The 27069-nt window shown below is 53.8% G+C and overlaps 2 protein-coding genes across 10 annotated transcripts in view; one reads left to right on the forward strand and one right to left on the reverse strand.

Moving 5' to 3' along the window:
• The window catches only part of DUOX1 (dual oxidase 1), a 35615-nt gene extending 12631 nt beyond the window's left edge, over window positions 1-22984 (forward strand). For all 3 annotated transcript variants that reach the window (XM_008961934.4, XM_034938682.3, XM_034938681.3), the window contains 19 exons: window positions 601-714; window positions 1447-1646; window positions 2306-2491; window positions 4852-5077; window positions 5323-5416; window positions 5691-5866; window positions 8053-8122; window positions 8544-8669; window positions 9295-9473; window positions 9741-9971; window positions 10827-10926; window positions 11378-11427; window positions 13238-13365; window positions 18264-18417; window positions 19156-19388; window positions 19637-19795; window positions 20950-21105; window positions 21208-21336; window positions 22185-22984. In XM_008961934.4, the coding sequence (XP_008960182.1) occupies window positions 601-714; window positions 1447-1646; window positions 2306-2491; window positions 4852-5077; window positions 5323-5416; window positions 5691-5866; window positions 8053-8122; window positions 8544-8669; window positions 9295-9473; window positions 9741-9971; window positions 10827-10926; window positions 11378-11427; window positions 13238-13365; window positions 18264-18417; window positions 19156-19388; window positions 19637-19795; window positions 20950-21105; window positions 21208-21336; window positions 22185-22307 (2834 nt within the window). In that variant the 3' untranslated portion in view covers window positions 22308-22984. The remainder of the gene's footprint in view (window positions 1-600; window positions 715-1446; window positions 1647-2305; window positions 2492-4851; window positions 5078-5322; window positions 5417-5690; window positions 5867-8052; window positions 8123-8543; window positions 8670-9294; window positions 9474-9740; window positions 9972-10826; window positions 10927-11377; window positions 11428-13237; window positions 13366-18263; window positions 18418-19155; window positions 19389-19636; window positions 19796-20949; window positions 21106-21207; window positions 21337-22184) is intronic.
• Window positions 10289-27069, reverse strand: part of SHF (Src homology 2 domain containing F) — a 46295-nt gene continuing 29514 nt past the window's right edge. For 5 of the 7 annotated variants that reach the window (XM_055098389.3, XM_034938691.3, XM_034938690.3 and 2 more), the window contains one exon: window positions 24619-25538. In XM_055098389.3, coding sequence (XP_054954364.2) covers window positions 25513-25538 — 26 coding nt within the window. In that variant the 3' untranslated portion in view covers window positions 24619-25512. Of the gene's footprint in view, window positions 10673-24618; window positions 25539-27069 lie in introns of those variants that run through there. The other 2 variants (XR_008621069.3, XM_055098384.3) reach the window with 2 other exon arrangements.

Here is a 27069-nt window from a genome sequence, read left to right on the forward strand (position 1 = left end):
AGCCGGGCATGGTGGCGCATGCCTGTAATCCCAGCTACTCGGGAGGCTGAGGCAGGAGAATCAATTGAATCTGGGAGGCAGAGGTTGCGGTGAGCTTAGATCGCGCCATTGCATTCCAGCCTGGGCAACAAGAGCAAAACTCTGTCAAAAAAAGAAAGAAAGAGAGAGAGAATGGAAGGAAGGAAAGAAGGAAGGAAGGAAGGAAGGGAGGAAGGGAGGAAGAGCAGGCTGGGGCAGACATAGTCGCTGGAGTGAGGGCTTGGGGCTTAGTCTTTGGCAAGGCTGTGTGTGGGTCAGCTAGCAGCCTGGTGGGGTGAGTCTAGTCTCTCACACAAGGACTCTGCACTTAGTCTCTGGCCAGGAAGGGACGTGAGTGGTGGAATCTGAGGAAGAAGGGTGGGTATCTTAGATGCTACCCAAAGCTCCCCATGGGATGCAGAGCAGCTTCCCCCAGGGACCTTCCCAATTTGAAACAATTGAGCAAGCTGACCTAGGAGGTGGGGACAATAGGTGGTATTGCCAGGTAAGGAGCTGAGAAAGGAGCTGCTTCCATCCCCTAGACCCCCACGTCTCCCTGAACCTCTGCCTCTGCCCTCCCAGTGAGCCTGCTCAGCGCCTGGATTGTTGCCCGGCTCCGGATGAGAAATTTCAAGAGGCTCCAGGGCCAGGACCGCCAGAGCATCGTGTCTGAGAAGCTCGTGGGAGGCATGGAAGGTAGGTCAAGGGCTGGCCAGGGTGGTGGTAGGGAGGACATGGCTCAGCGCTACAGCTACCCACCTCCACCCCAGCAGCCTAAGGAAAAGGCCTCCCTTTTCTAGGACTGTAGGCAAGGCCACAGTGGCATTAAGCAGAAGTTGGACATGGAGTCCTGCAGCCTCCAGAGTTCCTCATGTGCAGCAGTCATTGGACCTTGCCTTACAGGGAGTAAGTGTAAGACCCTGTAGTGATCTTACAGGGTCACTATGACTTACGAATCCCTGGGAACTGCTGATTTGTAGCATCTCACGCTGGAACTCCAGGCAACAGAGAAGTGGTTAATGAAGGTCCAGAGTCAGACTGGGATTGGAATCTTGGTTCCACCACCACTATGGGCTATTGGGCCTTAGGCAGATTTTTGAATCTCTCTAAACCTTTTTTTTCGTATCCATAAAATAGCAATAATAATAGCACCTACCTCACAGGTTTATAATTAAATGAAATAATTCATGCAAAGCACTTGGTATAGTATTGAGCACATAGAAAACATTCAGGAAATGATAGTTACTATTCTTTTCATGGGGCTAGAGGCACAGCCAGGCTTTCAGGGAGGGAATGACTCTCAGTACCCCAGAAGGGGACAATGAACTGTGGAGGCCTCGATCTAATTTCAGCCCTGAGCTGGCCCTCTTCCTCCCAATGTACCTCTGATGGGTCCCAGCTGACGAAGCCCTGTCTCTCTCCCCCTAGCTTTGGAATGGCAAGGCCACAAGGAGCCCTGCCGGCCCGTGCTTGTGTACCTGCAGCCCAGGCAGATCCGTGTGGTAGATGGCAGGCTCACCGTGCTCCGCACCATCCAGCTGCAGCCTCCACAGAAGGTCAACCTCGTCCTGTCCAGCAACCGTGGACGCCGCACTCTGCTGCTCAAGATCCCCAAGGAGTATGACCTGGTATGGCTCACCTGGCATCTGGCTCCTTGTCCACAGCCAAGGCCAGGGAGGCAGCCAGGTGGAGGGGAAGAAGCATGGGGTCAGGAGGCAGGAAATGATAGTTACTGTGCAGGAGTCTGGCTTCTTGTTCCCGGGTGGAGTACCTGATAGAGAGATAAACTTGGACATGTTTATCCTGCTCCGGGTCTGCTGGATGACATAATCTCCATGGTTTCCTCCTAACTCTTGCAACCACAGTCTGCCTCCTCCTTTTCTAAGGACAACCTGTCAGGTCCCAGCTGGGTGTCCTTGGAAGAAGCAAAGCCCTCTTCCCTGTCCTCTTATCTCAGGATGTAGTGAATTTTTAGAGATTTTGGAGGAGAGCTAAATCAGAGGCCTGGCCCATGATCCCCTCCATCCTCTGGCCTTCCTGCCCTCCTCTGCCTTCTCCAGTATGGAATAGAGGGAAGAATGTCTTTGTACATGTGCCTTTAAATCCAAACTCTGCACCTATAAGCAAGTCACTTAACCCTACTGAGCGCCTTTCCTCTTCTGTAAAAGGAGATATAATATCCCTTTTTCAAGGCCACCCCAGTGGCCCCTCTGACATAATCCACATAAACTGCCTAACCTCAAGAGGCCTTGGCAAATGGTTGCTTTTGTTCGGGCTGCCCCCTTAGGTGCTGCTGTTTAACTTGGAGGAAGAGCGGCAGGCGCTGGTGGAAAATCTCCGGGGAGCTCTGAAGGAGAGCGGGTTGAGCATCCAGGAGTGGGAGCTGCGGGAGCAGGAGCTGATGAGAGCAGCTGTGACACGGGAGCAGCGGAGCCACCTCCTGGAGACCTTTTTCAGGCACCTTTTCTCCCAGGTGTGTACATGGGACCAGATCAATCCTTATGCTGTGGTGGTGTCCTTACCTGCATGAGGCCATGGGGTGACTCGAGGGGAAGTCAAAGCCCAGAGTTCTCAGCTTATAATCGAGTCTATTGCAATTTTGGATGAATCACCAGACTTTATCATAAGGAGTTGCCCCTGCCCCCATCTGAACCCCACCTCCAACTACAAGGCTCCAGTGGGGGGATGCCCAGGAATGGGCTTCTCTGCATGTGTTGCTTATCGCTCTCCTCAGGGCTGCCCAGACTTTCCATCCTCACTCATCTCAGCCTGCCTCAAAGGCTGCAGAGACCCAGAGCAGTGTGGGCACCATAAGGGATATTGTTCACCCCTTCTTGGGGGAGTGCAGCTGCCAGAGCCCTCCATGGGGCATTGATGTCCACCTTGCAGACTTCTGAGAGAGACTGGGAGGATATAGGGAAACAAGACAAAAATGCAGAGACTTGAGTCCACAGCTGGCACAAAAATAGAGGCAGCCTGGGAGCAGGGTAGTGGAGTGGAGAAACATGGTAGATAAAGATAAATAGGGTCAGGTGCGGTGGCTCACACCTATAATCCTAGCACTTTGGGAGGCGGGGCAGGTGGATCACTTGAGGTCAGGGGTTTGAGACCAGCCTGGCCAACATGGCGAAACCCCGTCTCTACTAAAAATACAAAAATTAGCCGGGTGTGGTGGCGGATGCCTGTAATCCCAGCTACTTGGGAGGCTGAGGCAGGAGAATCACTTGAACCTGGGAGGCAGAGGTTGCAGTGAGCCGAGATTGCACCACTGCACTCCAGCCTGGGCAACAGAGTAAGACTCCATCTCAATTAAAAAAAAAAAAGATAAATACAGCATGGTTCGCCCACTGAAGAAGCTTATCCTTCCACTGGGGAGATGGAACATGCACAGAAAGGAAGATAACTGGCAAAGAATGAAGGCTACAAAAGTGATTCAGGAAATCAGCAATCCGGGAGCTCAGAGAAGACAGTGAGTCTTCAGCCTGCTGTGAGATCATGGTGGAGGTGATATTTGGCAAGGACTTAAAGTTGGACAAGTTTTGGCTCAGAGGAAAGGAACAGGAGGGACTAAAAAGAGGGCTCCATGGAAGAGCAAAAAAATTAATGTTTGAGGAGAAAAAGCAGGATCATGTGGTTGGGGAGAGGATTCATGAGAGAAGCATCCATTGAACAGACATTTACTCTGTGCCAGGAACATGATTTAAAGTCATTTGAGGACAAACAAGTTGAATTTGAATATGTACAAGAACAGAGGGACCCTCAGCTGGGTGACTCCTTCCCAGAGCCCAGGCAGGACTGGGCATCTCCACTCATTCAGGATCCTTCGGGGCTATGGGAACTCCCTGTGCTGAGACACGAAGGGTGCTGATATATCCTGGGGGTGGCTGTCAGTGTCTCATATCTGCACGGTGATTTCAGCTTTCAGAACATTTTCAACACAACCACTTTTGTTGATCTCGCAATAAACCTGTGAGATAAGTAGGGCAGATGAGGAAATGAATTCCAGGCAACCGAAGAGACTTGCCTGAGGTCATTCAGCAAGCAGGTGACAGAGTTGGGACATGAACCCAGGTCTCTTGCCTCCAGCCCTAGGCTCTTCCCACTACAGCACCTTGTTTGAAGCTGTAAGGTTTACCTCATGAAACCATCACCAGACTTGGAGTAGGCACCTCACTTGACAGGCAGGAAAGACAGGTACTGTGGCCTGTGGCCTGCCTGCTTCCTCACTGTCTGTTCTCTCATACTGGGGAAGCCTCTGGGTGGGCTGGGGAAGGCCATAATGAGAATTCCCCTTTCTCAAGCCCAGCTTTTCCTCAATCCAGCTGAAGCCTTGTCTTAGTTAAAACTTTTTTTACACATAAATAAGAGAAACCCCAATAAGCTAGCATTGACAAAGCGTCACTTGACTCTGAGAATACAGAGATGTCTCAGGAATTCCAAAGGGAGGACATCAACCTGGCCTGAAAGGACCTAGAAAAGGAAAGCTGTCAGCCAATGAGGCCACTCCTCCCCTAGGCTGCCTTTGCCTTACTTGATCTCTAAGTGGCTGAGCACTTGGAGGAAGAGAGTGGTCCACACTTTCTGAGCTTTCTTGTGCTCAAGTCAAGACAGACCTCACACTTCTTAATTCCAAGTGAGTTCCCTGTCCAGTCAGCTAAGGCAGAGGGTCAGGGTTCTGTAGAACAAACATGGCCTCAGGCACCACCATAAGGCCTCCTAGCAGAGGGGGTCCTGGGCAGACACCTCAAAAGGTGGCTCCTACAGGGCTCAGCTGAACTTCAAGTCAAGGAAGCCTTGTCTCTTCTCCCTCCCTCTACTTCTGCCCAAGTGCAGGTGCTGGACATCAACCAGGCCGACGCAGGGACCCTGCCCCTGGACTCCTCCCAGAAGGTGCAGGAGGCCCTGACCTGTGAGCTGAGCAGGGCCGAGTTTGCCGAGTCCCTGGGCCTCAAGCCCCAGGACATGTTTGTGGAGTCAATGTTCTCTCTGGCTGACAAGGATGGCAATGGCTACCTGTCCTTCCGAGAGTTCCTGGACATCCTGGTGGTCTTCATGAAAGGTGAGGGAGGAGGGAATGATAGGAGAGGCTGGACAGGGGCTGATCTGTTGGAGGTGGGGAAGCCCTGGGACCAGGTCTCCAGCCATGGCAGATGCCCAGAAGTGCCCAGGCCGAGGTCAGGAAGCAGAGCAACCCTTGCTGTGTCCAGAAGTGGGTCATCACACTGGTGTGAGGCCCCTTTTGGCCAGCCTAGGGGTTCAGGCAGGCAGGCGGGGGCTGTCCTTATGGAGTCCTCCCTCTCCCAGGCTCTCCTGAGGAAAAGTCTCGCCTTATGTTCCGCATGTACGACTTTGATGGGAATGGCCTCATTTCCAAGGATGAGTTCATCAGGATGCTGAGGTTGGTTCTCTGGGACAGCCAGGAGAATGGGCCAGGGCAGGGATGCCAGGGCAAATAGATGGGACCTGAAGGAGAGAGCAGAAGGGCCAAGGAAGGAGGCCTCCTCCTTACCCATGTAACCAGAGGCTGTTCCAACTAGCAGGGGGCTTGGGATGTGGCCAGTCGGGGCCCCTCCACATGGGCACAGAGAACTTGGTGCGATGGAGTCAGTGTGTCCTGTGTCTGGGTCGCAGGCCCCAGTCAGGGCCGGATGGTTCCTCTCCCCCAACCCCAGATCCTTCATCGAGATCTCCAACAACTGCCTGTCCAAGGCCCAGCTGGCTGAGGTGGTGGAGTCCATGTTCCGGGAGTCGGGATTCCAGGACAAGGAGGAGCTGACATGGGAGGATTTTCACTTCATGCTGCGGGACCACAATAGCGAGCTCCGCTTCACGCAGCTCTGTGTCAAAGGTGGGGCAGCCTGGTAGGCAGCACTGACTCATTGGTTAGGCATAGTAGGCACAATGCCCACATACTTTTAAGAGTCCACAGAAATGTTTTAATTTCCGTTAAAATCAGAAGAAAAAAATGAATGTAGTAATATGTAATAATGTATCCAATCTGGATTGTAGTTTTCTTTATATCAACATAATTATACAATATAATTTTAAAATATTATTTTTTATTTTTATGGAGGAAAGGACCCAAAAAGGTGAAAGTGCCTAGGGCCCAGGAAAGTCATAATGCAGCTCTGCTGGTGGGGTGGGTAGGGTCAGGATAGGGTAGGAAATGGTGATTGGAACTCTGCTTCCCCTGGCTCCCTGCCAAAGCCCCCTGTGCATGGTGCCCAGGGCAGGGGGAGACTGTCTCCCTGTTACAGCCCTACCCAGGCCATACTTCCTTCAGCTGGGATGTCTGTTTGTGGGGGTGGGGTGGTATCTCTTGGGGGTTTTTTTGCCACTATATCTCCTGGCTGAGTGCTCAGTAAATGTTTGCTGAATACATGAAGACCCAGTTCTGTTGTCCTTCCCCCTACTTCCTGCCCCACCAGTGTCTGATTCAAGTGGGTGGGGGCTAGAGTTAGAGTGAGGAATGGGCAAGCAGCAGGCAGGAGGGTCTGTCTGTGGCCTGCTCTGAGCTGTTATGGTATCTTTGCATCTTAGGACTCTCACTGGGGCATGTTGAGACCAAACCCAGCCCCTCCCAGAACTATGAGAAGGGGTAGGCTGAGCAGCCTCCACAGGGAAGAGGGGCAAGTTAGATAAGACACAGATGAGCCTCTGGTCAGGGCTTCCCCCTGGGGGTAAGGAGAGCTGGAAGAGAAGGAACCCAGCACTCCTGATTCTGCAGCTTTTTACCTTTCCCAGGCAACCAGGGCAGCAGGCACCTGAGCCTAAGGGCAGGGGCAAAGAAGGTGCATGGAAGGGAGCCCACACCACAGAGTCCCAGGGACATCCAACACCTGGGGTGGAGGGTAAAACCAGGCTTGGGGATTGAGGAAGATTAGCACTGAGTATTGTTTTCTTTTAATTGTTGTTGACTCCAGATTTTTTTTTTTTTAAAGATTTTAAAACTAAAGAAAAGGAACAAAGGGCCAGGTGCAATAGCTCATGCCTGTAATCCCAGCACTTTGGGAGGCCAAAGTGGGAGGATCACTTGAGGTCAGGAGTTTGAGACCAGCCTGGCCAACATAGAGAAACCCCATCTCTATTTAAAAAAGTACAAAAATTACCCAGGTGTGGTGGCACATGGCTGTAGTCCCAAGTACTCCAGAGGCTGAGGCACAAGAATCGCTTGAACCAGGAGGCAGAGGCTGTAGTGAGCCAAGATTGTGCCACTGCACTCCAACCTGGGCGACAGAGACTCTGTCTCAAAAAAAGAGATGTTCCTTCACTTTTCACCTAGATATGCTATTTGTTACCATTTTACCACATTTGCTGTTTGTGGAACATTTGAGAGTACAGGCATTAATACTTTGTTTTAAACATTCTGATTTAATTTTAATATAGTTCAGCTTATCTTCTTTTGACCTCAACTATAGACCAGGGTCATCTTCAGGCTTGGTTCAGCACTTGGAAGAAACCCAGAGATTCCCAGGACTCCTGTAAGAACTTGGCTTTGCAGCTTAGTCCTGCCCTGCCTTCAGTGCTCAGCCTAGACAGGAACAATGGGGTGGCTCCTGGGAGAGCTTTTCTCCTGCATATTTTATTATGAACATTTTCAAACACAGAAAAGTAAAAAGAACTGTAGTGTGATCTCCCATATACCTACCACCTAGATTCTACATTTAGCTCTTGGAGGTTTTAAGCTAGAGGATCTTAAGCCAAATTTTTATGGCAGAGCAGGCTCAGAAGGCAGGTTATATACAGTTCCCGAAATCTACCCCATAGTCCCAGAAGTGGGACTGATGATGGACACACTTTAGGGAAGCCTGCCTGGCCAACTTTCTTTCAGGCCTTTTCCCTGCCCACCTATGGCTGGGTCCAGCTCCCATTGGGGACAAGGGCTGAGGTTGGAGCACCCGAAAGCAGGGCCTCCATTGGTCTGGGACTGTCTACTGTGTCTGAGCATGGGATGGTAGGAGTGCTGTGCGTTTGAGCCAGGTCTTCCTGGGCTCTGGACCCTGAGCTGCTCCCTAGCCTGGCTCTGCTTTGCAGGGGTGGAGGTGCCTGAAGTCATCAAGGACCTCTGCCGGCGAGCCTCCTACATCAGCCAGGATATGATCTGGTGAGCCCCCATCTGGGAATGTCGGGGGGAGGAGTTGGGGAGTTGCCATTTCTCTCCCCTGAATGGCTGGGATCAGGGCCACCGCTAGCCCATGCAGCACCTTCAAACAAATTAGAAAAGGACACCCCTTTCTCTAGGCAGACACAGCCCTGTGCCAGGGCAAGCAGAAAGCCTGCTGGATTTCCGCTCTCACTTACGGCCTGGCCCAGATGCCCTTGTGAAGGGTAAAGGCATATGCAGCAGCCTTAGCGAGGACCCCCAAGATCAGACTCTGTCTATAGGTGACTGTGGGAATCCTGCTGTCCCCTTGCTGACAGCTCTGATCCTTCCTCAGCAGAATGGGTTTGGAGGCAGACCAGGATAGCAGAGGAACGAGTGGTTGAGATGGCCAGCATCCTATCTCTTACCATTCTTGTCTTAGTCCCCCTCCCAGAGTGAGTGCCCGCTGTTCCCGCAGCGACATTGAGACTGAGTTGACACCTCAGAGACTGCAGTGCCCCATGGACACAGACCCTCCCCAGGAGATTCGGCGGAGGTTTGGCAAGAAGTATGTCTGCTCTTCCCCTTAAGCCCAGGCAGTTCATCCATTCCTTCAGCTTATAAACATCCTTTCCTTGCTGCCAGGCACTGTGCTAAACATTGTGGGTATAGGCAGGGTGAATAGTCCTTGCCCAAGAACATCACAATCTAAGAAGAGAATCTGGTACACTGATAATTTCAATATCCCACTGATGACTGTTCTAATAGTGGTAAGAGCGAAGGGCTTTGGAACTCAAGGAAACACTCACCTCTGCCAGGGAGGTCAGAGATGCCTTCATGGAAGAGGTGTCCTTTGAGTCTCTAGTAAAGGCTGAATATGGGTGCCGGGTGGGAGTTGGGAGCTACAGACTGGAAGGAGAGGGACTGAGTGTGAATGAACACAGGTAGATGGAGTGCATCCCCTGGGAAGAAATGACCACTCCAAGCCATCCCTCCACTGCCAGCTTGCTTATGCAATGCAATATAGCCTGATGCGGTGAGGTCTGAACCCTTCTTCCACAAGGGTAACTAGGTTTCTTTCTCGGAAGCAGTGGGCTTCCCTCACTTCTGGGCGGCTCACCTCCGTGAAGTGGGGCCCCACTAGCGTTGGGTCCGATGGTGGGTGCCAAAGGCTAAGGCTTCCTGTCTCCCAGGGTAACGTCATTCCAGCCCTTGCTGTTCACTGAGGCGCACCGAGAGAAGTTCCAACGCAGCCGTCTCCACCAGACGGTGCAACAGTTCAAGCGCTTCATTGAGAACTACCGGCGCCACATCGGCTGCGTGGCCGTGTTCTACGCCATCGCTGGGGGGCTTTTCCTGGAGAGGGCCTACTGTGAGTGACTTTACTTACCACGAGCCCTGTCCCTAGGCTTGCAATGAGTGATCGCCCTGGGGGTGGAGCCTACTGTGAGTGACGGACAGCCCTGGGGTGGGGCCTGCGATAAGTGCCAGCCCTGGGTAGGGTAAGTGGAGCCTGTCTGAGTGAAGACTGTGCGGGGGAGGCCTGTTGTGAGTGGCAGCCGGCCAGGGCCTACCGCCCCTAACCAGCTCTCTCTCCTCTGCACTGACCCTCGCTTGCCTGCCTGGGCCCCCTCCACAGACTACGCCTTTGCCGCACACCACACGGGCATCACGGACACCACCCGCGTGGGAATCATCCTGTCGCGGGGCACAGCAGCCAGCATCTCTTTCATGTTCTCCTATATCTTGCTCACCATGTGCCGCAACCTCATCACCTTCCTGCGAGAAACCTTCCTCAACCGCTACGTGCCCTTCGACGCCGCCGTGGACTTCCATCGCCTCATTGCCTCCACCGCCATCGTCCTCACAGGCAGGGCCTGGGTGTCCCTGGGAGGCTCTCCAGGGCCTCCCGCCCCCGCTGACTTCCCCTCCTATGAGAGCCCCCCTGTCTGCTGGCACTTACCTTTAATGTCCTTCTCCATCAGGATGGAGTTGGCCTGGGCCAGGGTGTGAAGTAAGCCCGGGAGCCTGTCGCTGGTCACTGCCAAGTGCCTCTTCCCACACTTTCCAGGGCGCCTCACCAGCCTCAGCTGACAAGTTTCTAACACCCCAGAATGAGTGTGCATAATGTGTCAATTCTCCCAATTTTTATGTTTTAAAGCATGACTCTGAGAGAAAGCAAAGGAGTGAACTTCTAATGCTGTAATTTCAGACTCACATGGTTGCGCACATGGATGGTGTGTCTGTGGGGTGTTGGGTAGGGCCAGGTGATTGTTTAGAGGTCAGAAGTCCAGGCCGGCGCGGCGGCTTATGCCCCTAATCCCAGCACTTTGGGAAGCTGAGGCGGGCGGATCACTTGAGCTCAGGAGTTCGAGACCAGCCTGGCCAACATGGTGAAACCCCGTCTCTACCAAAAATACAAAAATCAGCTGGGTGTGGTGGCACATGCCGGTAATCCCAGCTACTCAGGAGGCTGAGGCAGGAGAATTGCTTGAACCTGGGAGGCAGAGGTTGCAGTGAGCCGAGATCGCACCACTGCCCTCCAGCCTGGGTAACAGAGTGAGAATCCATCTAAAAAAAAAAAAAAAAAAGAGGTCAGAAGTCGAGACTCCTAAGGTACTTCTTTGGGACCCCCACTCTGGCCAGGGTCCTCGATCTTGGGCTGAATGAGTGAGCACCCACCCTGGGCTGCCCCAAGCTCACCACTTGGTCTGCTCTTCCTTAGTCTTACACAGTGTGGGCCATGTGGTGAATGTGTACCTGTTCTCCATCAGCCCCCTCAGCGTCCTCTCCTGCCTCTTTCCTGGCCTCTTCCATGATGATGGGTGAGTAAGTGCGAATGTGTGTGTGTGTGTGTGTGTGTGTGTGTGTGTAATGGGGAGGATTCCTTTTGGGTGGAAAGAAACAAATTATCTGGCTCCAGAGGAGACTGTCACCTTCTAGGTTACAGGACAGACAGTGACCAGCCTGAGCCCCTAATGCCAAGTCAGCAGGAGAGACTGGTGACCGAGTTGGGGTGCCTCCCCTGAAGGGTCCCATCTGGAATTCCCAAAGATCTCCTCTCATTAGCTGGGCATGGTGGTGCGTGCCTGTAATCCCAGCTACTGGGGAGGCTGAGGCAGGAGAATGGCTTGAAACCAGGAGGTGGAGGTTGCAGTGAGCCAAGATCATGCCACTGCACTCCAGCCTGGGTGACAGAGCAAGACTCTGCCTCAAAAAAAAAAAAGAGAGAGAGATCTCCTCTCAAGGTGTCTCTTTGCTGTCCCTTCCACACAGGTCTGAGTTCCCCCAGAAGTATTACTGGTGGTTCTTCCAGACCGTACCAGGTGAGAACCCTCCTTGATCCATGAATTTCTGGACCTGACTGTGAGTTCAAGGCTCTGGGTTCTCTGCACCCCAGAGCAACCCAGGTTCACTCACTCAGCTCTTCCGGTGACCCAGGCTCTGTCCTCTGGCCTGAGGACACTATTGGGTGGGCAGGAGACTTAGACTACTCTGCATTCCAGTCCTCCTCGCAGGAGTTCAGCTGGGTTCCTGCCCCTACTTTGGGCTAGTTCCTCCTCTAGTAGGGTTAGGAGGAGAAATATCTCCTACTATGGACTAGTTCCAGTGGAATAGGAGTGGCTGGCTACCTCTTCCCCCAATACACACACATACCCTAACAGTAGCTTTGAGGAGTGCTGTGCCCCAGCTGCATGGGGGAGGGAGCAGGCTCTTTGTCAAGCCAGACAGAGGCGCCTACCCAGTATGCCTTGAAAGGAGCGTTTGGGGGATATTCCTAACTCCCTATAATCACCCATCTTAGAGCTATTAGCTGTGAATCTATTCAAACTCTCTTGAACCTATTTATATTTTCAGTCTGTTCCTTCCTTGGAGTAACATAATTTCTATACTGGCTCCTCTCTGTGAAACACAGCATGGTTTTGTTTTGTTTTTTTTTTTTAATCCTAAAATGATCTGCTTTGAACTTCAGAGGGTGCTTGCTAATTCCTGCACACTGAGATTTAGTGGATAAGCCTGTGTTTATGCTCTCCTCTCCTTTTAGGACTTTACAGGCTTTGGTTAGATCCCTTCTTAACCTTTACTTTTTTACACTTCAGGGCTCTAATCTTCTTAACTTCTGCCTCTCTCTTCCTTGATCACTTGAGGGAGCATTCTCTGTCCTCTCTGCCCTGCCCTGGCTCCAGTATTATCCCCCTGTATACCCATGGCCTGGATCCCCTGTGAGAGGAGGGGCCTCCCACCAACTCTGGGTTGTACTTGGGGACCCTGGTGATGATCAGGGACAGTGTGGTCCTGGCCAGTCACTAACAGTGCCAGTGCTCATGCTGTGTGCTGTGGCAGCCAACAAAGAGTGGTGCAGGGACAAGGACCAAACCTTGACTCGATGAGAGTACGGCCTGTCATTTCCATTGTTTGGCCCAGAGGGCCCAGAGTGGACACCCTCTGCATCCATTCATTCAGCACACATTTATATAGGGCCCACGGTGTGCCAGGCCCTTGCACTAGGCACTAGGATTCAGTGGCAAACTAGCTTAGCCTGTTCCTCATTCTTGAGAACCCGAGAGTCAGGAAAGTGACAGACAAAAACCAAATAATGACATTGGTGAAAAATTGGCTGGGCGTGGTGGCTCATGCCTGTATTCCCAGCACTTTGGGAGGCCAAGGTGGGCGGATCACCTGAGGCCAGGAGTTCAAGACCAGCCTGGCCAACATGGCAGAACCCTGTCTCTACTAAAAATAAAAAAAATTAGCTGGGCATGATGGTGCATGCCTTTAGTTCCAGCTACTCAGGAGGCTGAGGCAGAAGAATCATTTGAACCTGGGAGGCAGAGGTTGCAGTGAGCCGAGATTGCACCAATGCACTCCAGGGAGCCTGGGTGACAGAGCGAGACTCCATCTCAAAAAAAAAAAAAAAAAAAAATCATGGTGACAAGGGCTATGAAAAGTGAACAATGTCTGCTGAAATGAAAGGTACCTGTGATCAGTGGTGTTGGGGGAGAGGACCAGAGGAGAATGCTGGGACATTCTTACTCCAACTTGGGCAGTGGAGTAGAGAGGGGACCTTGGAAGCTCCAGAACAGTTCCCTTTCAAGGCACTGATCTTCTGCCTTCCACCCTATGTTCATTTTGCAGGCCTCACGGGGGTTGTGCTGCTCCTGATCCTGGCCATCATGTATGTCTTTGCCTCCCACCACTTCCGCCGCCGCAGTTTCCGGGGCTTCTGGCTGACCCACCACCTCTACATCCTGCTCTATGTCCTGGTGAGGGCTTTTGGCTGTGAGCCAGGCCAGGAGGGTATGGGCAGGACATTTCCAGGGAGGCAAGGAGAGCTGGGACATTCATTCAATTTCAAGCTATTTGAAGCATCCTCTTCACTTCTCGACGTCCCTCTTTGAAGGTGGAGATGATAGTACAGGGCTCTCCATTAGGATGACCCCAATATGCAGCACTCGGAAGCTCGGCTCCCTGGCATGGGTTTTGCAGTAGCAGCCCTGCCAGACTGATCTCCATTCCTCGCAGACACCTCCACCCCACTTCTGCCCAGCTAGTCTTTCCCCACTTTGGGTGGCTGGTTTTGGCTCCTGGGTGGACTACCTGCACCCAAGACAGCATCACCCTTTTTGAAGAAACTTATCTTAAATGGGTTCTGCCACTTTTGTTCTGATCCTATTTTTTGGGGCATTAGTCACACCTGCTAAGTGCCACCTGTACAGTATATAAGCTTGTTCAAAATGACTTCAGTTGGATTGCTGATCTAATGAATTTTTATTTTTTATTTTTTGAGACAGAGTCTCACCCTGTCGCCCAGGCTGGAGTGCAATGGCACGATCTCAACTCACAGCAACCACCGCCTTCCGGGTTCAAGCAATTCTCCTGCCTCAGCCTCCTGAGTAGCTGGGACTACAGGCATGCACCACCATGCCTGGCTAATTTTTGTATCTTTAGTAGAGACAGGGTTTCACCATGTTGGCCAGGCTGGTCTCGAATTCCTGACCTCGTGATCCACCCACCTCGGCCTCCCAAAGTGCTGGGATTACAGGCGTGAGCCACCGCGCCAGGCCAATCAAATAGATTTTTAAGACTCTACCTATCCCCTTTCCTTCTCCTTAACCTTGGCTCCTGCCTCCCTCTCTCCATGTTGCCTCCCTTCTCATGTTCCCTTCACCCTCCCCTGGGTTTCTCATCGGCTGCCTAGCTGGTTAGTTCCCGAGCTGATTCTGTGTCCCTGTGTTGTGGCTCTGCTTGTCTGCCTTCCTCATGAGCAGAGGCAATTCCCTAAAGGGTACTCTGAGGGCCTCACTTAGAAGCTAAACCAAATCCCAAGGCTCCAGCTCTTCCCTGCAGCAGAACTGCATACAGGGCTCTCCTTTGTGCCGAGACAAAGAGAAACTGCACCATGGCCTCGGTCAGGTTGGCTCCTGCCATCTGACCTGCCTTCTCTCAGGTGCAGTTCTGTCCTCACTGACAGATAGGAGGGTCTGTTTCATCTTGCCTGTTGCTCAGCATTTCACAGTTCTGAAGATGACTACTTAGCCTTGGCTTAGGATGTTTCCTAGAACTGATGATATGCGTTTCCTAAGAAACATCTCTTTCTTTGGAAGCTATGACTAATTTACCCTCTCTCCTCCTCTTCCCAATAATGAGTGGAGCCCTAGCATTCTCGGCTACTGCTTCTGTTGGGGGTGGAAATGACGTTCTTGTTCCTGGTGATAAAGCAGCTACTTTGAACTAGATGAGAGATCCAGAAGAGTGGCCAGGCAGGCTCCCTAAGACCCAGAGCCCTTTCTGATTTGTCCTGGGGTGTAGGCATCACTAGGATTCCGAGCCACCCTTCCTGCCAGCAGGAAAGTCAGGGGTTCGAAAGGTGTGGCCAGGCGCAGTGGCTCACATCTGTAATCCAGCACTTTGAGATGCCGAGGTGGGTGGATCACCTGAGGCCAGGAGCTCAAGACCAGCCTGGTCAACATGGCGAAACCTCGTCTCTACTAAAAATACAAAAATTAGCTGAGTGTGGTGATGCACACCTATAGTCCTAGCTACTCAGGAGGCTGAGGCATGAGAATCGCTTGAACCCAGGAGGTGAAGGTTGCAGTGAGCCGAGATCATGCCATTACACGCTACCCTGGGCAACAGATGGAGAGCCTGTTTAAAAAAAAAAAAGAAATAAAAAAGGAAAAAAGAAAGGTGGAGGCCTCTATGCTAGGCTATCCTCACCAGCAGTTTGGGACAATCTCATCTCAGGGAGATCAGGGCAAGAGCACCCTCTTTGTTCCCACTTGTCCCAGGCGTGACCACTTGACTTCAAGCAGAAAGATAATTACAAGTAAAGGACCCCAGTATAGACTAGACCCTGGGGAAGGATGGCCAGGCTTCTGATCCAGGCAGAAGAGGGCAGGGCTAGCACATCAGAGGCTGAGCTGGCTGAGCCACCACCCCATCCCACCAGCCAACAAGGAATCTGCAGCAGCCTTGTGGTTTAAAAGGAAAGCCAGCACAAAATAGGGTGTAGAAACAGAGCAGCATGATGTCACCCTGCCATTGTACTCAGCCTGTTTGGATGCTCAGAAAGCCTTAGGGGTGGGTGTGGGCTCCACAATGAAACAGTGAACTTGGGGAAGAAAGAGCCAGTTCAAAGAAGAGCTCAGAGAGGTTTAAGTTAGTCTTGTAGGGAAAGGTTCAAGAATCTAGGAAGACTTAGCTGGGGGAAGGGAACGCCTGAATGGGGAACCAGAGTTCAGTTTAAAAGCTATCTGTTGGCCGAGTGCAGTGGCTCGCACCTGTAATCCCAGCATTTTGGGAGGCTGAGGCGGGTGGATTACCTGAGATCAGGAGTTGGAGACCAGTCTGGCCAACATGGTGAAACTCCGTCTCTACAAAAAAATTAGCCGGGAGTGGTGGCATGCGCCTCTAATCCCAGCTACTCGGGAGGCTGAGGCAGGGGAATTTTTTGAACCAGGGAGGTGGAGGTTGCATTGAGCCAAGATCACACCACTGCACTCCAGCCTGGGTGACAGCGAGACTTCCATCTCAAAAAAAAAAAAAAAAAAAGCAGCTATCTGTGTATCTGTGGAGGGTCTTTTATGTACTAGCTCTCTGTAGGGCCCAGCAGCAGAAGGGGAGACTCTAATCTCTTCCTTAGGAACTTAGGATTCGCTGTGACAAAAAGTGGCACATGCATGAAATGATCAAAATGAACACTTGATATAGGATTAATTGCTGAGTGGAGTGTTCCAAACAGTAAGTTATAGGAGTTCACTGAAGGGAGTTTCACTTGGGCTAAATTGGCTAGGGAAGACTTTGAGGAGAAGACTGGACTTGGGCCAAGGGTCTGGGGGAGGTAAGCTAAGCTTTGACAGGGCAGAGTGGAAACTGAAGAGCAATCCAGGTAAAAGGAAGGGCGTGAGCACAGGCAGAGGTGGGAATGGTGATAGGATATTCAGGAGGCAGAGGGGACAGGGCTGGCTGCGGATGGCCATAGGGCATTAGGTGGTGGCAGGACATGCTGCTGGTGATCATGTGGCAGCTGCAGTTGAAACTGAGGGGCTGTGGCTCAGCTGAGAGGCCATGCCACATGGCGGAGCATAGAAAGAGATGAGCAGAGGGTGACAAAACCAGGCTTGGGCAACACCCATGACTGGGGGTGGCAGAAGGAATTAAGCCAGTGGAGGAGATGGAAAGCGAGTGGCCCAAAGTGGGAGAACCAGTAGAGCATTGTTGCAGAAGTGGCGAGAAGGAGGTGGTCACTAGTGCCTCAGGCTTCTAAGAGTAGGAGCCAACATGGCCTGAAAAGATATGTTTTATCCATTTGTGGGGCTGCTGGGCCCTCAGTGGGAAGGTCCTAAGGAGAGGTGGACGCAGAAGTCAAACTGAGCCAGACTCAGGAGCAAGCAAGTGGGAAGAATGTGACCAAGTAGTGTCTGACCATGTTAGACAAACTTATTAGGGAAAGGACCAGAGCTGGATGATACTTGTCAGTTATTACATGGAAAAGGGAGACTAGTTAGGTATTCTTAGCCTGGAAAAGGAGAGGATAAACTGGGGAAGCGCCTTTCCCCAACAGTTACTGTGTGCCTATCATATGCCAGGCAGAAACTGCTAGGAGCTTATAATGGCAAACAGTCCCTACCCCTTCAGTCCAGTGGGGAAAACGACAGTAAACATGTAAATGAATGAGGAAGCAAAAGTACTGTTGGCCGCGCGCGGTGGCTCATGCCTGTAATCTCAGCACTTTGGGAGGCTGAGGTGGGCAAATCATTCGAGGTCAGGAGTTCGAGACCAGCCTGGCCAACATGGTGAAACCCCATCTCTACTAAAAATACAAAAATTATCTGGGTGTGGTGGCAGGTGCCTGTAATTCCAGCTACTCGGGAGGCTGAGGCAGGAGAATCTCTTGAACCTGGGAGGCGGAGGTTGCAGTGAGCTAAGATCATGCCATTGCACTCCAGCCTGGGTGACAGAACGAGACTCTGTCCCCCCAACCCCCAAAAAACAAAAGTACTGTGGATGACAACGCATGCACTAAGAGAGTTAACAGGCAGATGTGGTAGAGAGGACTGAGGGGAGGCCTGAGGAGGTGGTGTTTCTACTGAGACCTGAAAAATGAGATGGAGCTAGCCATGGGAAGAACCAGGAGAAGGGCATTCCAGGCAGGAGATGCAAAGATCCTTAAGCAGAAAGGACTGGCCATGTTTGAGGAACAGGGAGGGGAGAACGGCTGGCAGGCAGAAGTCAAGAGTACTTGTGAGGCCTTGTAGTGCAATGGGAAGGCCACCAAAGCTTTTAAAGCTGGGGATGAACAGGATAAAATGAACTTTAAAAAGTCACACTGGCTGCCTTGAAGAGACAGGAATTACAGTGAGGCAAGACCAGTAGAAGACCTACTTCCACTGGAAGGCTCCTGCATGAGTCCAGGTGACAGGTGACATCACTTGGTCTAGGGTGGTGTCAGGGATCTAGAAAATACTCTAATTCCTCATGGAATGCTATGGAGGATGGAGTTGGGAATGGTGAGGTTTTGCAACCTAGAAGGAGCATGGTACGTGGTGAGGTGGGGGCTGGATATACCAGCGGGGAAGTATGGAGGGTCTAAGGCCTGAGCTGGCCCCGTATTCTGCTATGGGCATCGCTAGGTCTGAGCAGAGCTCTTTCCTCCATCCAGCTCATCATCCATGGTAGCTTTGCCCTGATCCAGCTGCCCCGTTTCCACATCTTCTTCCTGGTCCCAGCAATCATCTATGGGGGCGACAAGCTGGTGAGCCTGAGCCGGAAGAAGGTGGAGATCAGCGTGGTGAAGGCGGAGCTGCTGCCCTCAGGTACCAGCCTGGCAGGAGATCAGCTTGGTGACACTGAGGGAGCTGACCGGGCAGAGGCAGAGTCTAGACCGCACAGTCTCCTGGTCGGGCCCAGTGGAGCTGGCAGGTACCTTGGGTGGCAGGGACAAAGGAGCTGGTAGGGGCAAGGCGCAGTGGCTCACGCCTATAATCCCAGCACTTTGGGAGGCCAAGGCAAGTGGATCATGAGGTCAAGAGATCGAGACCATCCTGGCCAACATGGTGAAACCCTGTCTCTACTACAAAAAAAAAAATACAAAAATTAGCTGGGTGTGGCGGCATGCACCTGTAGTCCCAGCTACTCAGGAGGCTGAGGCAGGAGAATCGGTTGAACCTGGTAGGCAGAGGTTGCAGTGAGCTGAGATCGTGCCACTGCACTCCAGCCTGGCAACAGAGTGAGACTGTGTCAAAAAAAAAAAAAAAAAAAAAAAGGAGGGAGGGAGGGAGGAAGGAAGGAAGGAAAGGAAAGGAGGGCTGTTTGCCAGGGGACCTGAGCGTCTCTCATCACAGAGAGCAGAGAAGCTCAGGCCAGGCTGCCCCTTGCCTGGCTGACCCTCAGCCCCAGTGCTGCCTGGGCCCCCACAGGGTGAGCTTCTGATGGGGGAGGCCTCCTTTGTCATATTCCAGAAGCAGAGCTGAGGCTGTGGGTGGGGAGCTCTCTGGAGGCCACATTGTTGCTGGGTTCAGGGCAGGAGCTTCTCACCCACCATCCCTCCCCAGGAGTGACCCACCTGCGGTTCCAGCGGCCCCAGGGCTTTGAGTACAAGTCAGGACAGTGGGTGCGGATCGCTTGCCTGGCTCTGGGGACCACCGAGTACCACCCCTTCACACTGACCTCTGCGCCCCATGAGGACACGCTTAGCCTGCACATCCGGGCAGCAGGGCCCTGGACCACTCGCCTCAGGGAGATCTACTCAGCCCCGACGGGTGACAGATGTGCCAGATACCCAAAGGTACCAGACCCTGGCCAGACATGCCACATGCGCCCATATCCCCTTTGAAGGCTTTGGCCCGGCAGCACTAGACTCCCCACTCTGTGCCTCCCCTCTCTGCATCTAGAGACTGGTTGTTCCAGATAATGCCACAAATCCTCCTCTTCCCCTCACTCCATATACGTATCTACCTTTCCTTTTCTCTCATTTCTGGCTTCCGATCTATGGTGGTGGCCAAGCTTAACTGAAACCCACGCCCCTCCCTACAGCTGTACCTTGATGGACCATTTGGAGAGGGCCACCAGGAGTGGCATAAGTTTGAGGTGTCAGTGCTAGTGGGAGGGGGCATTGGGGTCACCCCTTTTGCCTCCATCCTCAAAGACCTGGTCTTCAAGTCATCCGTCAGCTGCCAAGTGTTCTGTAAGAAGGTGAGTACCGCCCCCACTTCCCACCAACCCATGGCCCCTTCTTCCTTGTCATGGTACCCATCTGTGCCTTTCTCCTCTGCCTTTGTTCTTGGCTTCCCTGAACTGGGCAGGGGCAAGTTGGTTTGAAACCTGGGGTTGGGTGGTGAGTGGGGTGGTATCAGGATATCCCTAGACCCTTTAGGACAGAACTGGTTTGCGGATGCCTCCAGAATCCTGCCTGGTTTACAAAGACTCTTTCCCTCAGTTAGGGGTGCTCCACATAGGATTTGCTTCTGGGAGTTCCTCCAGGCAAGGTTGGAGGGGGTAAAGAAACCCATTCCTTCTTACAAAGGAGCCCAGCACTTGGAGCCTTATTGGGCTGGGAGAGGGAAGGGCATGTTGGGTGGAGCACAAGTGAAACTGGCTCAGCTCTCAAGAGGAACAGGAGGAGTGGTGGCAAGGCAGGGCTGGTGGGCCAGGTTGGCCCCAGGAACACAGCTCAAACCCTCAGGCCCTCACACGGGTCCTTTCACACCAGCCTGGACCTGGTGGCAGGCCCCTGCTCATTTCTCTGGGCCTGGCAGGTGAGTCAGGGGTGCTGGAATGCAGTGGGCAGAGGCCCAGCCCATGTGCTGTCAGCATTCAGAGGGTGACAACTCCCCTCCTGTCCTCTGCCCTCTGCTTCTTAACTATACAGCCCCACTTTCCTCCCTCGGAAGCTGCAGAGGGCTCCCCGCAGGGCAGCTGCCACCCGCTGGTCTCTCTTTGAGCCCATTCCCATCTGTTCAGGCAGCTGCTGGGTCTCCCTGAGGCTGCTCTGTGAAATGCCCTTTAGCCACTAGGTGCCTGGCAGCCTGACCAGGGACCACTGGAGGGAGCTGTAGGACAGGCTGAGCATGAAAGCTGCTTCCCACCCCACAGACCATCACCTCCCAATCACCAAGGGATCTTTCCCATGGCCCTGGGGTCTCTCACTTCCACCTCTCTATGCCCTGGGCCAACTCCATCTCTGGCCTCAGAGCCTGGCCCCGTGGCCCATACACTCCATCTCCCCAGGCTGTCTAGGGAAGGGCACAAGCTAGCTGTGGTCAGAAGAGTTCTATCAGTATGGACACCCCTGGGGTTTAGGGAGGCTGAGCTGAGATGGGTCCTGAACTCCAGCCCTGTGTCCCCAGATCTACTTCATCTGGGTGACGCGGACCCAGCGTCAGTTTGAGTGGCTGGCTGACATCATCCGAGAGGTGGAGGAGAATGACCACCAGGACCTGGTGTCTGTGCACATCTACATCACCCAGCTGGCTGAGAAGTTCGACCTCAGGACCACTATGCTGGTATGTCAGGGCCCACCAGGAGGGTATGCGGGCCACTGTCTGAGCTAGGAATTGACCCTAGCTGTGCCTGGCTGAACTTTGTTCCACCCTTCCCTACCATAGTACATCTGTGAGCGGCACTTCCAGAAGGTTCTGAACCGGAGTCTATTCACAGGCCTGCGCTCCATCACCCACTTTGGCCGCCCCCCCTTTGAGCCCTTCTTCAACTCCCTGCAGGAGGTCCACCCCCAGGTCAGTCCAACCCATAACCAGGTTCTCTTCCTCTTTATCATTTGGGGTCTGAGCAAAGCTCCCAAACCTTCCCCATCAAGGAAGAAATCGACTGCTGATGAGAACCCATCCCCTGGGAGATTGGTGGGGTAATGGAATGGAAAGGATAGGTGGGTGTCACCCTTAGGTGCTAAAGGAGGAGGCAGGCAATAGGGACTTGCCATCTCTGAAGCCAAGATGTATTGTCCAGAAGGAAGAGCTCAATCACTGAGCTAGTCCTCGCCAAAAACTCGGGGCTACCCTCACCAATACTGAGTCAGTCCTCACCCTGGACACTGAGGGAACCTTTACCATGAGCACTGGGCTAGTCACTACTCACAAATACTGGTCTAGCCCTCCATGAGACCCTGAGCTATTCTTCAACTTGAACACTGATTAACCCAACCTCTATTAGAAATGTTGATCTAGCACTTAGCAAAATTCCACTAGACCTATAAACACTGAGCCAGCCCTCACCATGCATAGTAGAAAGCAAACCATCAGGAGCACTGCTGGCTTTTTTTTTTTTTTAATTTAAAGAAAGGGTATTGCTCTGTTGCCCAGGCTGTAATGCAGTGATGCAATACCAGTTTACTGTAACCTCCAACTCCTGGGCGCAAGCAATCCTCCTGCCTCAGCCTCCCAAGTAGCTGGGACTACAGGAGTGCACCACTATGCCCGGCTAATTTAAAAAAAAAAAAATTAGAGTCAGGGATGTTGCTATGTTGCCCAGGCTGGTCTTGAACTAGGGAGATACCCTTTCCTCTGAACACTGCGTTATCCCTGCCTCTGAGCAAAGAGTTAGCCTCCACTTATTCCTCCTGCAACAGGTCCGGAAGATCGGGGTGTTTAGCTGTGGCCCCCCTGGCATGACCAAGAATGTGGAAAAGGCCTGTCAGCTCATCAACAGGCAGGACCGGACTCACTTCTCCCACCATTATGAGAACTTCTAGGCCCCTGCCCGGGGGTTCTGCCCACTGCCCAGTTGAGCAGAGGTTTGAGCCCACACCTCACCTCTGTTCTTCCTATTTCTGGCTGCCTCAGCCTTCTCTGATTTCCCACCTCCCAACCTTGTTCCAGGTGGCCATGGTCAGTCACCATGTGTGGGCTCAGGGACCCCCAGGACCAGGATGTGTCTCAGCCTGGAGAAATGGTGGGGGGGCAGTGTCTAGGGACTAGAGTGAGAAGTAGGGGAGCTACTGGTTTGGGGCAAAGTGAAACCTCTGCTTCCAGACTTCAGAAACAAATCTCAGAAGACAAGCTGACCTGACAAGTACTATGTGTGTGCATGTCTGTATGTGTGTTGGGGCGGTGAGTGTAAGGATGCAGTGGGAGCATGGATGCTGGCATCTTAGAACCCTCCCTACTCCCAGACCTCCTCCTCTTCTGGGCTCCCCACTGTCAGACGGGCTGGCAAATGCCTTGCAGGAGGTAGAGGCTGGACCCATGGCAAGCCATTTACAGAAACCCACTCGGCACCCCAGTCTAACACCACAACTAATTTCACCCAAGGTTTTAAGCACGTTCTTTCATCAGACCCTGGCCCAATACCTATGTATGCAATGCTCCTCAGCCCTCTTCTCCCTGCTCCAGTAGTCTCCCTTCCAAATAAATCACTTTTCTGCCTTCAGGGTTTCTTTATTCTGCCCTAGGACCGGAAGGGGCATGGGGAGAGGAAGCCACTCACCCAGCCAGCTCACCAGGCTGGCCCAGACATCTCTCAAGCTGCCCAGTGTCCTGAGTAAAGGAGCTGGCCCAAGGCAAAGTGCCCCAGCTAGAGATCCCTTCCCCGGCCCAGGGGTGCCCTTCCTGACAGAGGGCCTGTCAGCCACTAGTGTGAGGCCTGGTGAGCCTGCTCAGGAGGGGCAGAAACAGAGGGCGTGGAAGCTTCTGGAGGAGGTTGGCTGGGGAAGAGAACGGGGTGGGGGGCAGACTCAGCTGGAGTCTATAGGGAGCCAGAGCCGCCTGGCTTGTTACCAGGACCTCAGTCACTCCCAGCCCTTCTCTGAGCAAAGGGAGAGTTGGGCACCTGTGCCTACATGGCTCTTCCAGGCAGTGAGATGATGGCAGGAGACAAATGAACACATCACCCAACCTCTCTGAGCCTGTTTTCTCATCTGCAAAATGGCTGGATGCTCTCCAAGTCGACTTAAAGACAGGACAACCCTCTGAGGGAATTTCTCTGAGTGCACCCCTTTTTTTTTTGAGACAGAGTTTCGCTCTTGTTGCCTACGCTGGAGTGCAATGGCACGATCTTGGCTCACCGCAACCTGTCTCCCGGGTTCAAGCGATTTCTCCTGCCTCAGCCTCCCGAGTAGCTGGGATTACAGGCACGCACCACCACGCCCGGCTAATTTTGTATTTTTAGTAGAGACGGTATTTCTCCATGTTGGTTAGGCTGGTCTCGAACTCCCGACCTGAGGTGATCTACCCGCCTCGGCCTCCCAAAGTGCTGGGATTACAGGCGTGAGCCACCGCGCCGGGCAAGAGAGTGCCCAATTTTAAGTGATCCTTCCTATTGCTTCCACAAAACGCCTGCATACCACATATCCTCAATTTCGAGAAAATAGCCACTGGTTTAGAAACTCTCAAGTACTGTGATTCACAACACACTTTGGAGGTTGCACGTTTAGGTTCTGGAAGAGGCCCTCAGACGGCCCTTTGGCTCAGCGGTCCCCCGAAGGTGCCTGCCCAGCATGTCGAGGGATCCTGACCAGCCTGCCCGCGGGGTGGGGCGGGCCTGGGGCAGCCTGAGAGCCGCTCCGCCTGGCGACCCAGTGGGCCTCCCCGGGCCCGCCCAGAGGCCTGGGCGGGTTCCAGCGGTGGGCGCCGGTCGGGGTGCGGCCTAGGCCGCGGGCCGGTGGTTAGGGGCTCGCAGGCCGGCCACGCCCGAGGGTCTGCCCGGGACAAACCCTTCCGTTAGGGCGCGAGGGAGGCGCTGCAGGCCCTCAGTTCCTCGGCCAAGGAGACAAGCGCGGCCCCCGCGGCCCGCCCCGCCAGCCTTCCCGCCTCCGCCGGCGCGCGGCTTCCGCGTGGCAGGCCGCCCCGCTCCCCGGCCTGGCGCGCTGCCTCTTTGTCTCTCCGCGCCTCCCCTCCTCCCAGACAAATGGCTGTTGGCAGGAAATTGGACGCGCTCCGGGGAAGCCGCGCGCCGCGGGGAGGGGGCGCCGCGCGGCCAGCGGGCCTCGGGTGCCCCCAGCCGGGGCGGGGGCGGCGGAGATGTTTTGACATCTCGTCAAAGAAAGGAACTTGATGCTTCGAAAGTGCTTTTCACAGCCGGGCTGTGTCTGCTCCAGAGCTGATTTATACGCAGAATCTGCGCTCGCTTCTCCGCTCCCTCCCCCGTCAGCCCGGGGACGGCGCCGGAGGCGCGGGCGCAGCTGTGCCCGGCAGGATCGGGTTTATTTATTGCCTCTGGCCCGGAGCCGGGGCGGCCTGGGGACTGCACAGTTCCCTCTGCCCGAGCCCCTCCCCTTCTCTCCCCACCCCCCAAAGCCGGCTGCTTCCCAGGGGCCTGTCTTCCCCAAACCTCTTACCAGACTCTGGGCGGAGCCCTCCGACGGTCTGGGGTGGAAGTCGGGGACGGAGGCAGAGAGGTGGTAAGGCGCCCCAAGGGGCCGAATTCTGCACTACCTCGCACGGACCCAGTGGGGAGAGGGTGGTGGTGGTGGAGGTCACCACCTCTGCCCTAAGGTCGGAAAGGAGCCGGAGCTGCCAATCTGAAACTCCCTACCCTCCCAGTAGCTCTGGAACCCCCTTCCTCCAGGGGCTATCCTTTCTCTCCAGGGATTCCTCTTTCCCCAGCTCCAGACAACCCCTTACTCCAAGGCCCCAGGAGCCCTTTCCCTTTAGAATAAATTAAGGAATCTCCAGCTTCTACTGGATCCCAGGAGAAGAAAGGTTTGAAAGATCACGTCCCTGGCAAGAGCCACAGCCCTCAGCCAGGTGATGGGCACAGGGCTGGGTACAGGTCTATCACAGTGCCCTGGCTTCACATCTAAAGAGTCCGGATGGCCACAGGGTAGAGCAGGGACATGTGTTCGGCTCCCTTAATGGGTAGCTTGCGGCTGGCATAGTGGTGCACAATTTCAGGGACGCTGCTGAAGGGCGGGCTGTTCTGGCCCAGCACATATTTGTGTTCCTTGGTTCGGGACAGCTTCATGTGCATGAATCCCTGGCTGCTCCTGGGAAGAGGAGAGGAGACTTTGGTGAGTGGGGGCTCTCCTCAGCCCCCTCATCCAGCCACCCAGTAACCCTCCCCAACCCTACAGCAAATGTGGTGGTTCCGAAGCCAGCTGAGAATGACAGGTGATTAGGGGAGGTGGAGGTCAGTCCAGAAAGAAGGGGTGGTGGTGGTGTAAGTAGGTAGCACTGGGCATTGGCTTTGTGGTAAGGCCACTGGTTGTGCCAAGAATGTGTGTATAGGGAGCATACAGGGTGTGTGCAGGTGGAAACTGAGTGACCAGCACCTCCCCCGACCCCTGCTGGCCAACCCTGGGGTCCAGGCACCCCGGCCCTCCAGCCTCTGTGGCCAGGGCCAGTTTAACCTCACCTTCCTTGAGCTCTTTGGTAGGACACCCGTGAGGGGCTGCTCCTGGTGACTCATGTGGAACCACATATGCCCTTGGCAGGAGGGTGGACAGATGTGACAACCAAGCTAGTCTTCGTTGGGGCTCTCCCTTCTAATGACTAGGGGGAAGGGGGAAGCTGATCTGGAAGACCCCCCAAAATCTGGGAGTGCTCAGCTGCCTCCTCCTGGGGATATCCCTTCACTCTCTTGCTTTCTGGGTCTTGGACCAAGCCCCTAGCTCATTTATCCGGCCCTTCAGCCTACAATGACTTCACTCCCTTGCTCAGAGGAGACATGCTCCTGCCTCTGCCATCTCCCTGCCACAGCCAGGAAATCAGCATTAGTGCCTGGCCCCGCCCTCAAGACAAGGACCCCACTGCTCAGAGCTCTGGCTAGCTCCTAAATGTCCAGGGACCCTTGGCCCATGAGAGGGCATGGGAGTGAGACCTCCAAGAACATTTGTCTAAACCACCACAGGCTTGGTCTGTCAGGCTTCAGGTCTGAAACTCAAGCACAGGCAAGGGGTGAGCAATGTTTTGGGGAGCCCTGAAGCCTAAGTGTTATATACTGCTGGCCAGAGCCTACTTGGGGACAAGGATGGGGCTTAGAGGTTAGTGTGGAAAGCAGAACCAGTGAGGGAGCTGCCTCCATCCTGAGGTCCACCCCCCGGAGAGGTGAGGCTGGCAATCCTTATCACTCGCCTCCCCTGCCTGGGTACAAGGCTCTGCCCGGACCCATTTCACCAGGCCCACAAGCGAGAAATCAGAGTGGGGAGGCTGAAGGGAGGTGACAGATGGGAGGAAAAACGGAGGCCCCAAACTCTATCCCTCTGCCTCCCCAGGCATGGAGTCCTCAGGAGCCTAGCAGACTGCTAGGAAAAGGCCTGAGGCCCCAGGGCTGGGAGTCAGGGTGCAGGGTGGCCGGGGCCATCTGTAGGTCTGAGATAACTAGGGCTGACAGCACAGGCCCTTGGGGAAAGGAGCCAAGGGCCTGAGGCAAACAGCCCCTGTGGGTGGTAGAGAGGGGAGGCAGTGTCCCCTGTCAGGCTCAAGGCTGTGGGCAGCAGCATGGGCCTTGCTTTCCTTCACCTCTTCTCAGTTTGGGGCTGACCCCTTCTCCCTTAGTCCACCTGGGGAATTGTCTCT

This window comes from Pan paniscus, chromosome 16 (assembly GCF_029289425.2).
Source record: "Pan paniscus chromosome 16, NHGRI_mPanPan1-v2.0_pri, whole genome shotgun sequence".
In the NCBI taxonomy this organism is placed as follows: Eukaryota; Metazoa; Chordata; class Mammalia; order Primates; family Hominidae; genus Pan; species Pan paniscus.